At 36.0% G+C, this 13,863-nt stretch overlaps 2 protein-coding genes and 1 long non-coding RNA gene across 7 annotated transcripts; 1 reads left to right on the top strand and 2 right to left on the bottom strand.

Annotated features, from left to right (window-relative positions):
- Nucleotides 1-103: 103 nt before the first annotated feature.
- LOC122409099 (uncharacterized) lies at nt 104-2,191 on the bottom strand. Of its 2 annotated transcripts, none has more exons than XR_006260602.1 (2): nt 2,102-2,191; nt 104-1,595 (listed from the first exon to the last, which is right to left on the bottom strand). It is a non-coding gene; the product is annotated as an uncharacterized lncRNA (long non-coding RNA). The 2 variants fall into 2 exon arrangements; XR_006260601.1 differs by having other exon boundaries at nt 1,961-2,176.
- Nucleotides 2,192-2,212: 21 nt separating this feature from the next.
- Nucleotides 2,213-6,207, top strand: Snx17 (sorting nexin 17). 2 transcript variants are annotated; one of them, XM_043416345.1, is made up of 8 exons: nt 2,213-2,551; nt 2,960-3,080; nt 3,161-3,526; nt 3,663-3,750; nt 3,833-4,083; nt 4,242-4,448; nt 4,522-4,704; nt 4,834-6,207. In XM_043416345.1, exons 2-8 carry the CDS (start codon nt 3,021-3,023, stop codon nt 5,119-5,121), a joined length of 1,443 nt encoding a protein of 480 aa, XP_043272280.1. In that variant the 5' UTR covers nt 2,213-2,551; nt 2,960-3,020; the 3' UTR covers nt 5,122-6,207. The 2 variants fall into 2 exon arrangements, with proteins under 2 accessions (XP_043272280.1, XP_043272281.1); XM_043416346.1 differs by having other exon boundaries at nt 2,213-2,580.
- A 198-nt stretch (nt 6,208-6,405) lies between these two features.
- Nucleotides 6,406-11,976, bottom strand: hpo (serine/threonine-protein kinase hippo). Of its 3 annotated transcripts, none has more exons than XM_043416342.1 (10): nt 11,079-11,962; nt 10,602-10,682; nt 10,350-10,530; nt 9,250-9,477; nt 8,786-9,104; nt 8,572-8,708; nt 8,235-8,397; nt 7,939-8,030; nt 7,323-7,529; nt 6,406-7,238 (listed from the first exon to the last, which is right to left on the bottom strand). In XM_043416342.1, exons 1-10 carry the CDS (start codon nt 11,090-11,092, stop codon nt 7,080-7,082), a joined length of 1,581 nt encoding a protein of 526 aa, XP_043272277.1. In that variant the 5' UTR covers nt 11,093-11,962; the 3' UTR covers nt 6,406-7,079. The 3 variants fall into 3 exon arrangements, with proteins under 3 accessions (XP_043272277.1, XP_043272279.1, XP_043272278.1); XM_043416343.1 differs by lacking the exon at nt 6,406-7,238 and adding an exon at nt 7,664-7,795 and having other exon boundaries at nt 7,391-7,529; nt 11,079-11,976; XM_043416344.1 differs by lacking the exons at nt 10,602-10,682; nt 11,079-11,962 and having other exon boundaries at nt 10,235-10,368.
- Nucleotides 11,977-13,863: the final 1,887 nt, after the last annotated feature.

Here is a 13,863-nt window from a genome sequence, read left to right as displayed (position 1 = left end):
TTTGCAAGACCCAGCCAAAGAGTATGGCGGAGATTGGGATGTTTATAAATTGAGCCCAAAATAATTCAAAAGGGACTACACAAATGAGAAGAAACAGAGGGACTAATTGAAAGTACATTTATTCAAACATTGTCAGGCTTTATTTTAACGCAATGAAGTAAAAATCGGAGTTACAATGACCGATAATTTGGGAATATCGTATTCTGTGATTCATACTTTGTTTATATGTCAGTTTGTATTCTCGTTTAGGTAAAGTTTTGTTCTCATTGTTTCATAGTAATATGAACTGACAATTTATAGATAATTTTAGATATAAATAAGTCATACTCCAGCTAGAGAACATTGAAGCAGTATGATGAGTTTTATCAAGCGAAGAAGAAATGTTGATAAACACCTGGAGGTAGCTTTCTGTTGTTGTTTCGATTTCGTGCATTTGTTACATCAATAAAAATGGTCATTGCCAAGATGGAAAATTTTTCAACAATAACCATGGAAATATTCCTATCTCTGGCGATGATTCGATACAGAATTTCAAACCGGAACTATCGGGATGAGGATGGTTTATTGTTCTGCCAATGTGTAATGATTCTTGGTGCTCGATATTTGCCAGAAACCATTGGATCTACAAAAGTCAATGGCTACGCCGTCAGGGTAAGCATTTTGAACGTAATTCAACATGTTGATCAAGAATCAATTTGGTTAAAGCTAGATAGCGAATAACATTTCATCGAATACCACTAAAATAGAAGAACCTGATCTTCGAATGTTACATATTCCTAAGCATAATATGAAAAACTTCTTACAGAGCTCATGTCACCACAATTCGCCTGCACTGCTTATAATTTATTCAGAAAACCTAATAAAAAGTTTATAAATGGTATTGCGGAATGTATTGTTTTCAACAGCAATAGAATGAGTACATATAAATTGTTGAATTTACAGATAATTCTGTGGTCTCAGTGGGAAGATTTTGCAGCAATGTATAAAACTGAATCTTTACCCAAGTGAAATGAAGGATTCACATTTACCTTGCGTGAAGAAATACTGAGTAGAAAACAAAGCTTTCGAGATCCAAGAACAGTTATAGCAACTGTGTATGCCAAACTCAATAATAAACCGTCAAAATCAAAGGAAAAAGAAAAGACCCTCTGGAGAATCTCCAAAGGAAGGTTAATAAGCAGTGGAGCAACCACCAATCTGAAAAAATCCAGAACCAACAATTTCTTTGATCGGGTCTTTAACAAAAAAAAGAATTTTCCAAGACATCAGCTCTCGACAGGTGGGATATAAGGCGGAGTCTTGGTGATATGGAGATATCACGCGAACCAAAGAACTGTGTGATTGAACGATCAGAATCTGACAATTCTCATATTGTTTCAGTCGGAGACATTTGGAAACCACTAAGGCCAATCATTAATAGAAGTTGTCCTGTTAGAAACCGAAGTGTATAAGTCAACATTGTACCCCACAGTTTTAAATTTTGTTGAGCGAGGAAAGCTGAGTCGATTCCAATCCTAGCTGATATTCGACGATTTATTCCATTTTGAGTATTGAATTAATTGTTCTTCATTGTAATTGTTTTGAAACTGAATTCCCTGCACATAAAAATAAAGCCAGTCAATACATCTATTTCAGATTGGGTACAAAATCCATAAGACTATGGATTTTGTACCATCTTTTTGCAGTCGTTACTTTTTAAATTACAGAGCATTTTTTCAAATTAAGTTCATCATTCTAAAGGTGCATTAATTAATGAAGCAAAATGTATATGCGCTCATGCTAAGTGATAATGTGTATGTTCCAAATACGATTTCTCATAATTAACTTGTTTTTTGAGCTTTAGTGGAAAATGATGAATTTTATTCATTACTTGTATTTTAAATGTAAATGTAAATGTAAATGTAAATGTAAATGTAAAAAATGGAAAAAATCAATAAATTTGTGTATTTCAATTACCCACATTAATAAGTATAATGTATAATCGTTCTTTTACGGAACACTTTGTTTTTTTTTTCGGAAAAAATGGCTGACTATATATTTGTAATTTTAGTGCAATTTCTATCAAAATTAATAGATTGAAACGACGAACGAAATAATATACCGCGTTTTGACTGACTTATTAGCATCGGACGATCTTTGGATCTGGGAATGATCATTTGAAATTTTCGATAGTTGACCACTGACCACTCAGATAGAACGCCATCAAAAGCAGGAGGGGGCAGTATTGTTATCATCGGAGGAGGAGATATCTCTGTCCCGAAAACCCCCGGTACCCCCTCTCGTTGCAGTTCGTTTTTATGAAAACAACCATATGTTTTCTGTCACAGTACTCAGTTCATTCCTACGATGAGCTTTTCTAGGCTATCGTGCGAGAGATGATAGTTTCTCTAAGGTTTCTCTGTTGTTATTTTGATACAGTGATCGGTACTTGAAGAAACTATTGAACAAAAATCAACTACACAAAAGTCAATACATAATGTGTAATTTTCATACTAAGTGATATTAGAATCTGTGCACTGTGATATACGGACTTCACTGTAAACACTGAAAGGTTATTATGAATTTTCCATCAAGTTTATGGTACTTATGAGATCACAATTATATTTATTTTTATGTATCTTAACTTTTTTCTTTTTTACATTTATATCGTAAAAAAAAACGTGAATCATGAATGTTGTCATAAGCAGTTTATTGTCAGATGTATGAGTGGTATGAGAATGGATGTACATTTTTTTTTCAATAAATCTTCAAACGTATGTGTGGTGTGTGTGATCACGAGTAAAGATTTTTTTTTTCTTTTTCGGTGTCACTGCATGATGAAAGAATGGGTGGGTGGGAGCATATACATCCACCCACGAAAATAAAAAAGTACATATATGCTTACACAACTGCTGATAGTACAAAACCATACTTGCCTTTCTATTCTCAAAGATTTTGAATATTTTAAATTCTATTATAGACACAGAATTAGGGAGAAAACAAATCTATTCTGTTGGACCGAATGTTAGGTGTATTTTACTATGCATTTTTCAATACCTGATACCCAAGAATTTGATAATTCGTCAGGTAACCCATATGTGGTGAGTACAATTTCATAATTAAAAAGTCAATGCTCGATGAATAAGTATTTAAAAGTCTGATAAATTTTTTTCATTTGTAGGCTTACAATATTCACATAAATGGCTTGTTCCACTGTTCAGTGCGGTATAAACAGTTGCTCAATCTACATGAGCAATTGCTCAAAAGTTTGGACGTCCCTTTGCCGTCATTTCCTCCAAAAAAATTCTTCCCCCTCACAGTGAATCAGCAGGAAGATCGCCGTCTTGCCTTAGAACGATATATACAGAATATTGGACAAAACAAAATGATTAACACTTCGGACATACTGAATGGTTTCTTGTTAAGTGCTCAACAAGAGACCGGTGGAAAATCTATAAAAAATGAAAGCATCAATGTGGTTTTTATGAATGGCCAAAGCATTGTTGTTAACATTTCTACGGTGGATAGCTCCAAAACAGTCTTGAAGGTATGATCAATATCCATATGTATTAAGCGTTCTCCAGATAATCTTTCATTCACATGAAAGTGATCCTTTCGCTTGGAAATCCTTCTGCTTGGATTGTACGTATCCAAACTTGTTCAATCATTTTTCTTTCTCGCAGAAAATCTGTAGACAACTGAATTTACAAGAGCAACTCGATGTCTATTTTGCACTTTTTATGGTGATTATCAACGAAGGTCACGTTAATGGTTTGTATAATAGAGCACGAGTCGTTGAAACATGTTCAACCAATTGTTTTTCATGTATCATTTAGCCAATGTTTTTCATCAGTTCTACGTAGATTGCAGGATTTCGAATCACCTCTAATAACTCAGGAAAATATTGGTGCTTTCGGAGTTAGACTTATGTTCGCCAAGGGATATTGGAACATAGGATTCGATATGGAGTTAATGCGTGATCCAGTTGGTCTGGAATTGCTCTATATCCAAACGTTATCCGAAATCGAGCAGGGATGTATACCATTAAACGATGAAGTAACATGTCGACTTCGCGAAGCCCAGAACCGCGGCGAGAAGCGGGAGGTATTAACGTTTGCATTGAAATATTTTTTTTTGACTGCGTCTAAAATTCTCTGCCAAGTTATCAAACAAATTTTTTGCTTAATAACACAACAAATTGGATCGAGAATGCCCAATTTAGTTTCTCACTTATCTTGTCTCATTAGAATGTGTGATTACAGTTTTTAGAAGTGGCACGTACTATGAAGTACTACGGTTACGTAAACTTCGTTCCATGCTATTGTGATTACTTGTATCCTGAAGCAAAGGTAATAGTAGCGATAGGCAGGAACGAATTACGCTTGCGAACTGTGGATGAAACGAAAGCGCAGGAGGCAGAATTTAAAGTCACGAGAATGCACTGTTGGAGAATAACATCTCTACATAATGTGAGAAAGTTTCTTGATTTTTGGCTCGTCACCGGGGTTTGAAAAAAATCTATATATTGTTGGTGTTTTCTAGAATATCGAAACCTCCGAAAAAACAAGTGAACGTAGTCTCGAATTGTCATTCGAATACCTCGTGGCAAAAAATCAACTGGAGTGGATCACAATTTCATCGGAACAGGCTATTCTCATGTCTGTCTGCTTGCAAGCCATGATCGACGAACTGTTGTTCCAAAACGCCGGTGCAGATAAGGCTGCAGTAAGTTTTTTCTGTCAATACGCACTTTTGCTTGTCTTTGTGTTCCAAAATGTGCAGGGGCATTGAAAGAAGATGGAGAAGAGGTGAGCTGAAGTTTTTTCCATGGGAGTAAATCGAATATCGTTGCAGGTACTTCCGGGCAAATCGTGGACGTACATAATGCGCGATGGTCATAGTCGTCGGTTGATGGGATCTACATCGAGCGACAATATCTGCAAAGTGTCCGAAGATGAAGAGAGTGGGAGTCGTAAAACCGAGCCAATTATTAAAACATTAGTCAAAAGATTTTCAGCCGGAAAATCAAATAGTTTGAGCGAAAAACGAACAACCGTCGTTGAACCAATACGACGATATACAAATGATTGTGATATTATGGAAAATAATGCATTTCATACGATAGGCGATGATGATTTGTAGATATCGCGACGATCAGATAAGATTAAACCTACTTTCAGGCTCACTCGATAATTCGTACAAATGTATCGCACCATGAGATATTATCTTTCGAAATAGCCCCGCGCAAAACGTTTTATATCGTGTTACTTATCGACATGTTTTTATAAAGATAGTACTACAAGTCGATACGAACAGTTTAATAGAAAAAACGAGGTCGAACCAGTTTTTTTTTTTCCGGGAAAGATTCATTGGAAAACTTCAATTTCGCAGTTTTCAATCTTTCACCGATATTCGTAATAATTACTGTACCAGAAGTGCTACTTTACTCAACTCGTTGAAAAATGAACTTATACCGTCCAATGTCACAAATAGTATATAAAAACTCGGAAGACTTCCGTATAATCATTCCATTACTCTTATTTCACAGGCTCGTAGAGCCTTTTTGAGCTTATTATTCACGGTTAATGTAGGATTATCCAACCGTTTCATCATCGTGCTTAGAATCAGTTCGCTCGAATTCGTCAAATTGCCCATTCCAATGAAATCTTTTCAACGGTCATTCCTTTTTTTCTTCTAAAAAAGTGGATTCTATGGTTCATTTTTCTACGTGTGTAGAACGATATCCATTTAAATGTGGTTAAAAATCTGCGAATTACGACGCTTTAATGAGAATTTCATAAAATAAATTAACAATTAATCGGGCTACAGAAAGAATTGAAATGGATTTTTAACATTTAAACAAAAATTGTTTATAATCCAGTATGACAGAAGTTTTGTGCCAAAACGAAATTTATAACGCTAAATCTAATATAGCCGTGAGTATATTCGCACTGGATGTGCAATTAGGAAAATTGCATAACCTCCGTCATCATCCATTTTTATACAAATACGAAAATTTTTTATTCTGTAATTAATTCGGTAGTAAATTTTATCTTCAGCATTCCTTAAAATCAATTACAAGGACTTTCTTCCATATCACAAAATATCGATGAATTGAAAAAAAATTCCATTCATTAATCATAGGAAAACTCCTTTTTTCTTCTAACAAATTGAATTTAATTTGTATTCACATGTATAAATTGTTAATAAAACAAAAAGAATGATCTACGAGCTTCCTTTCCGACTACATTTTTCCTCTGTTGAAACAACAATGCTCATAATAGATTCGTCTACGAAGCATCGCGGGGATATAGAATATTTCGTGTCGGAAAAGATAAAATCACTAATAATAAAGTAGAGGGATCTACTTCAACTTGAACATGAACTGCAGAATCTACTGGAGAAATAAATAATCATAATTCCAAATATAATTCAATACGATGCAGCTTGTTTTTATTGTTAATTGGAAAAAGGTCACGTTTCGTACATTACAACGGCGACCACAAAACACACACGCCTGTTGTACGCGTTAAAGGCCACGATACGAAGAGGATTGGTCTCTGCTGAATTTCTAGAATAAATCTAAAAATAATTCTTGCAATAGTTGATAAAAATCAATGACAAATTCAACACTTCGTTTGTTATTTGCTTTGGATATTCGAATCCTTCGATTTATCTTCGATGCCACCCTTTCGCTGGCTTTTGCACATTTCATTAGAACAAGAATCAAAATGTCTCACAGTTTTATAAATCATACCGCGATCAGTGTTCGATTATGGTCAGCTGTAGTATGAACTCTCTGTAAAATTTATTATATTTTGTATGACTAAAAGGCAACGATCGAAAAGTATAAAACATGCCCATTCGGTCATTGGAGCATAATTATTTCGTGTGAAAACACAAATGTCGAGTGAACGGATTCGACTGTACAGGTTTTTTGCATAAGGAATCCAGGATTATAAAGATTCACGATGAAAGTGCATCGTCCTTTAAGAAAGTAGACATATTGATTGATGATAAAATCTATTGAATTTATACAACTGTACACCCTTGATCTATCACACTTTGTTGTTTGCGTTAAAAAAAATCGTATCAAACCGTTAGAAATTTTGTTGACGCTTTCTTTTAGTATCCATCGCGTCGAGTATTGGTTGCCTTTTTGTTTGATACCTTCGTCGCAACTCGTCAATTTCACGCTCCATTTCGGCATCCAAACTGGCCATACGTTGCTGCAGTTCCTCGTACGATAGAAACTTGAGCTGTGACATTTAGAACGTTGAAAGTAAAGAAATCTCAATGAGAATAAACAATTTAAATGAGACGATTGTGCGAACTATACTCACAAATTCAAAGTCGCGATCACTGAATGCATTTTGAAACTTAGGTATATTGTGCAATGGAGGTTCTTGTATCGGCTGTGAAATTTGGTTCAGCTGAAGTTGTAAATGACTTTGAAATCTTTGCGATTCCGTCGGATTCTGCAAGTCGAATTTATTCTCCAGCTCCGCGTTATGTCCTAATAGTACTTGGCCGTTTCCCTGCAATCCAATCTGTTTAAACATAGCAAAAATTTTGAATTATAACATCAATTTCATACGGTTTTTTTCTTCGGTTACAATAATATCTCAGATGTGTGGATTTCGAGTGCATACGACGATGATATTGAATACTTTCTTGAACTCACGGTTTTGCTTAAACTTCAATATCCGTTCAACTCTATATGTCCTTTTATATTTTGTGCGCCAAGAAAAGGCTGAATTACGATTGAAGTATTGGAGCAAGTACCTTGAGATAAATCGTTACAAACGTGTATTGCCTACGCAAAATATGAAAACTTCAGGAATATATCGCGCCCTGCTATCGAGTTTTGTCAATAAAAAAATAAAAGTAAACACAGTTTTACTTATAGCTCGTTTGATGAAGGTCAAATAGAAAATTTTCCACTCATTTTTCTCTCACCTTCACAATATCTGGGGCGTCTTTTTTGTCGAAATGATCGAGAAACAAAGGCCGGTATTTCTTTCCAGACTCCACCGAACCTGTATTGTGTCCTAAGAGATTCAATGAGAAGTAATATAAAGCTCGATTTTACATGTCAAAAATGAATGTTACAATTTAAAAAAATTAATAACAATTGAGCGTTCAATACCAATTCGTTGAAACAAACTCAATTTTCGTGAACACGTGAAACCCCGAAATCAATGAAACTCTATAATTCCAATTTATCATTTTTTGTTTTATTAATTTCTGCTTACTTTTCATCGTGGCCTCAGTATCTGTGTCACTGTTTATAACCATTGTACCAAGATCCAGAATAGCAGAAACGAGAGTTCCCGTGTCTGGTAGATCGTGACTTGGCACTAATGTTCCCGAGTCTTCCGGTAGAGGTTTCATGGTTCCGCTACAGTCGTCTTCATCCTATCAATAATCAAATAATAATAATGAAAAATTCAGTCAATTTCCTACCACTTATTTTGAAAATTATTGTATACGTTTAATTTCTCCTCATTATCATGAGTGTTGTATTACAGGTTTTCTTCAAAATCTGCCCTTTAATATTTCGAGTGTTTGCAGCAATATAATCTTACTCACCGAATCGTCTGCATTGACTGCTTGTCCCTTCACGGCTACGTTATTTATTATGTGAGCGCGATGGGAGCTTTGCTTTTCCCGAATTTCATGAGCTTCAGCAATCATCATACTAAGAATATTGGGTTGTTTGGCGGCACCTTAGCAAAAAAAAAAAAGTTCTAAGATTCAATTCCTCGAAACACGGAAATGAGCTACGAGATATTCCTTAAAATACCTATGAATTCGTGGTTGAGCAGCTCCGTAGCAGTTGCCCTTTCTTCGGGATTTTTAACTAAACAACCACTAACAAAATCGATAAACTCAGAACTCCATTGATCAGGCTCTCTAAAGCTCGGCGGTGGTTTCGTTGGGATCATGAATATTGCTCTCATTGGATGAATGTCACCATACGGTGGTTTTCCCTCGGCCATTTCCAGTGCTGTGATCCCAAGTGACCATATATCCGCTACGCAATCGTAACCAATTTCTTGAATCACTTCTGGGGCCATCCAGAACGGCGTGCCAATTACGGTGTTTCGTTTCGCCATTGTATCCTGTAAATTGCAAGGAAATCGTGATGCGCACTTTTTTTACAGAGCTTTTCGAGACTCATAAACAACAGAAACTAAAACTAGCATGGATTATCGGTGGTAAGCGGTCTTATTTAACTGTTAATGATTGTGTCTTGTAGAAACGTACCGTGAGTTGTCCAGCTACACCGAAATCCGCTAATTTCGCATGTCCCTCATTATTCAACAAAATATTTCCAGCCTTTATATCTCTGTGTATTTTTCTTCTTAGATGTAAATACTCGAGGCCTTTGAGCGTGTCACACAGTATCGTCGCGATCTCATCTTCCTGTAACGTCTTTTTTCGTAACCTCATTATATCACTGACTGATCCAGCACCGCAATATTCCATAACAATCTGAAACAGATTAAATTAATGCGATGTTTTCAGCTAATGTGATTAAATTGATTAATTTTTTAGCCCATTTTCGTGATTACTTTCTAATTGACTGTGTTTGATCGTTCAACAACGAAAACATTGAAAACGATCCATTCTACGATTTAGCTCGAATCAGCATAAAAGATATAATAAGTTCTAACCAATCGGTAGTCTAAGTACTTCAATTTTGAGGAAATGAAATTTAAACCGATTTTTCTCAAGCAAAAGATTACGAAGATTGACGAATCATTTAAATTCTTGGAGATTATTCTCAAGTTTTTTTAAAAACGTAAAGGCAAGTAATCGAGTGCTCTTTCTGTATGTTCAATCGGATAAAGTTTTTATTCTACTGAACTCCGCTTGGGCCATACACATTTCGTATGCTGTGCTTCGACGATGAACACATTGAACACCATGGATATTCAGGTTCTGTATATTAAATTCCATGAACACCATGAAGTTTAACGCGTCAAACAGTTACCTCACCGCTTGAAGTGACTTAGCGACATAAAAACAAATGTGATCAACGAAAAATGTAGATATTGAAAGCAAAAGCAAGTGCTTGCAACAATTCCATCGATAATCTTCTGCAAAGCGAAACTTTGTGGAAGAAAACCAGTTCAAGCTCAGTCTAACACGGTTATGTATACGGCGTGTGTTTGCTTTTTTCAGGAATTATCACTTCAATATGACATTGTACAACATATTTGTTTGCGGATACAGTAATTGACCTTGCCTCTATAAAAAATATGCGCAGCTGAGGACACGTGCCTAACTGTGTCCTATTCTGCCCTAAGCTATGTTGCCTTGTAACAGCATTTCTGCTTTTTGAAGCGTCTACATCAGTTTACCCAAAGATCTGTATTCTTGAAGTAGCTCCCATAGTACTTGACGACGTACGGGGAATCGCACTGTTGCATGATGGAAATTTCTTTGATGATTTCTTGCAAGTCGGTGTCTACGGGTACTTGTTTTATGGCTAATACCTGGCCACTTTCTTTGTGCAAAGCCTTATATACAGAACCATAAGACCTGAGAAAAAAAAACCTTCTTGAAAAGCTACTTTTGAAAAACAGCACAAATATTTATTGAAATCTATTTACCCTTCGCCAAGCTTGCAGATAATGTCAAACACCTCCTCCGGTTGTCTCGTCAAGCTCTCCTCTGACAATTTCTTTAACTCACTGCAAATCAAAAAATATCATTTTATCAATTTGAGACAATTTTTTTGGTTACTGATATCTCTATAGCTTGAGAAGATTAATACAAACTGCAGTTTACATGCGTGAAAATGAACTGTTAAAGTGAATTGTTTATTTTTCGATTGAATTGATAGGAATACAGCACCGCAATATTGTACAAAACTAATTATTCTAATGTTGAAAAAACAACCCAATGCAGTAGTTTAGCAACGGATTTGTTAAAATTGGTCCATTGAGAAGAGAATTTAAGATAAATATAGCGAATTTGAGGCGAATGAAGATTAGTTTGAGTGGAAAAATTCTGTAATATACAAACGTATACGGTTAGACTATGGCAGAAATATTTGTTGTAAAAATCATAAAAACATTCAAAAATACCTTTTCGAAGACATCTTTGTTTCTGTGACAAGCTCTTCTCCCCCGAAATCAACACTCTTCAGTTAATATGTAAACGAACCAATTCGATATATAAAAATAACTTGTTTCTATCATCACTGTTTACAGAATGATAGTAAATATATCGAAGGACTGCACATTTACATTTTCTGTTTCAAATAATTCATGAATCAATGAAATTGTTATCACAAAAAAACTAAAATATTAAAAACACCCGACCGTTGGTCATTGTAGATGGCGAACTTTAGTATATTCGTTTTTTTTTCTTTATTCTGTCTCTCCGTCGTGTGTGGAATACGGAACGGTGGTGGGGTCGAGGGATGTGGAATTTTCGGGCGTTCCCAAAGACATCATGGTTCGATCGTTGAAAATTCACGTGAACGTAATGGCGCATACTCAACGATCTTAATGCTCGTTCATCCGTGAAGCCTCACATCATCTCTGAACTCGGAAGATATAAATCGAAAAGTGAGATGTTGAACTTGAATGCAATATAAATGTTTATTCATTCCCCTGCACTACTTTGCACTTGTGACAATCCGCTTTCTTTCGACGATTCGATTATATATTTGTCCTTTTCCCCATCAGCAGTACACGTTGAGCCAAAATTTCGTCTCAACGCACCAGTTCAAAGGTACATATAGTTTTCACAATATTGATTTTGCTGTTTACAGTGCTGAAGCCAACACGTGGTTGCGTTATATCACGCGTTTATTGTTTCGAAACCAACACCCGCGTTTTTATATTGCAATTATTTAGCGATCTCCTCAGCTCCATTGCTATTTAGTACTTTTGTGCGAGAGTGTACAGGGTGCAGCTCAATTCCCCCCAATGGTGTCAGAGCGAACACATTCCGCTATTACAATGTTCATTTCAGACGTTACACTACTCATTTCTCTCTGCGACATTGGCATTTATGATAACCTTATCAGCTGACGCCGAATACTGCGGCAACGCAATGGTGTAATACGTATACCCACACCCAAGTAAATCTCAGCTGTTTATTATGTTCCTGTGCATATATACATATTTGTACAGAATCCCGTGACCTCGACGACATGCTAATAAAAGTATTTCAATTATTGAGAGAGGGAATTAAAATTAATAATTTTCGACAATTTTTTATCAATACAGGTGAGAAAAAAATGTTTCATTAGACAAGAGGCTCAAGCATTTGTCGACATTGGATTATAATTACTTGAGAATAAATCTCAAAAAAAACGAATGCTGGCAATTTTTCTATAATAAATATTACGATTACACAAAATTGTGATTGGAATAAGACTGGAATCAACGTTTTCATAAGCGTTAAATGCATTAACTCTCGAACAATAATTATGACGATATGAAATGATAAACTTACGAATTTTATAACCGGTTGTGGCAAACAGCCCTCTAAAATTTTCATTCGAAATGACCTTCGTGTGACAAAGGAGCAGCAGAACCATTTATAACGTACACCAATATTCAAAAACTAACATACAAACAATTTTCAAAACGGTTGTGCAAAAATGTGAGCTCCTGTAAGGAAAACCCGAAATATGGTAAGACGTTGAGCAATTATCGCACAAATAACTTTTATCAAATATATACTTTTTTTTCTCAACCGAAAGATGTTAATAATAAAGTAAAAAAAAAACCTCTACATGATATTTCTTCTCGTATTGTTATATTTTCGAAAGCAGCCAATTATTCAATTTCGATAATTCAAGATCGATGTACGAATTTTGACACGGATAAATTTTTTTTTCAAAATGCACATTTAAAACAGTAACACTTGATCGAACGATAGTCCGCATTAGAAGTGGACGAGGATCCCGTGCGCAGAGGCTGTGAAAATAAGAGGGAAGCAGAGGCAAAGGCAAACAGGTGTTTTTCGATTCACAACATATGTTTTTCGTAAAGGTTCATGTGAATATCTGGTGAAAAATAAATCATTGAAAATCATAACAACAGAGTTCTCTCTTTTTCTCTGAAGAAATGTTGAGAAGCCACACACAGTAAATAGTTTCGTGATTCAATCAAAAATAAGTTGCACATCCATGACAAGTGTAATAAATAAATGACAAGAACAATTCCGAACCTCTATCGATCGTAATGCTATACTGATGAGTTGTTTGAACGATCACCTGGCGTAACAAATATTTCTCTGGATATATGAAAATGTACGTGCGTATTGGCGGGGCGTTATTCATTATCTATACCGACTCTCACGCGCAACAATAAATGAACATATTGAATGATCGTTACATATTTCCTGTCGCTGCCAAAAACGTTAGAAATTTCATGTAAAATGGAGAAAAAAAGTGTAGTATTGTGCAGTGTTGTGTGTATTTATATCTATATATGTGTGCAGGCAAGTAACCGCTCTCGCCGCTTGGGTAGCAGGCTAAATAAACTCGAGAATCTCGCCCTACCGCTCTTTCTTTTCTTGTATCTCTCTGTCGTCTATGCGCGAGCGCCACAGACGAGTGATTCGTCGAGAAAGAGCAACAGGCCAATACGCACACAATGCCATAGCTCGGTTCGACTTGAAGAAAACGGAGAACCTCCGACGCCGTGCGTGTAGAGCAACGACTCTCTAAGCTTCTGCGGTGTACACACATTGAAAAAAAGAGCTACACATACGTAAACACATGAACTCGCACATATAGACTCGTGGTAGAGAGGAATATTGGTGGACTCGCTACTCGGTTGCTCCCCCCCCCCCCCTCCCCCGCCCCCGCCCTTCTTTCGTATTCCCCGCTACTGTTCTTGTTGCATCAGC

The sequence above is a fragment of the Venturia canescens genome, chromosome 4 (assembly GCF_019457755.1).
Source record: "Venturia canescens isolate UGA chromosome 4, ASM1945775v1, whole genome shotgun sequence".
NCBI lineage: Eukaryota > Metazoa > Arthropoda > Insecta > Hymenoptera > Ichneumonidae > Venturia > Venturia canescens.
The sequence above is the reverse complement of the archived record's forward strand: the minus strand, read 5'-3'. Positions and strand labels throughout refer to the sequence as shown.

What these genes read in the sequence shown, in the direction of transcription:
- Snx17 (XM_043416345.1), top strand. Translation starts at nt 3,021, where the DNA reads ATGCATTTTTCAATACCTGATACCCAAGAATTTGATAATTCGTCAGGT. An exon ending in CGTCAGGTAACCCATATGTG is followed by an intron (nt 3,081 to 3,160) that starts GTGAGTACAATT and finishes TTTCATTTGTAG; the next exon opens with GCTTACAATATTCACATAAA. An exon ending in GCTCCAAAACAGTCTTGAAG is followed by an intron (nt 3,527 to 3,662) that starts GTATGATCAATA and finishes TCTTTCTCGCAG; the next exon opens with AAAATCTGTAGACAACTGAA.
- hpo (XM_043416342.1), bottom strand. An exon ending in GCTCAACCACGAATTCATAG is followed by an intron (nt 8,709 to 8,785) that starts GTATTTTAAGGA and finishes TTTTTTGCTAAG; the next exon opens with GTGCCGCCAAACAACCCAAT. An exon ending in ACGCCCCAGATATTGTGAAG is followed by an intron (nt 7,530 to 7,938) that starts GTGAGAGAAAAA and finishes ATGTTTAAACAG; the next exon opens with ATTGGATTGCAGGGAAACGG.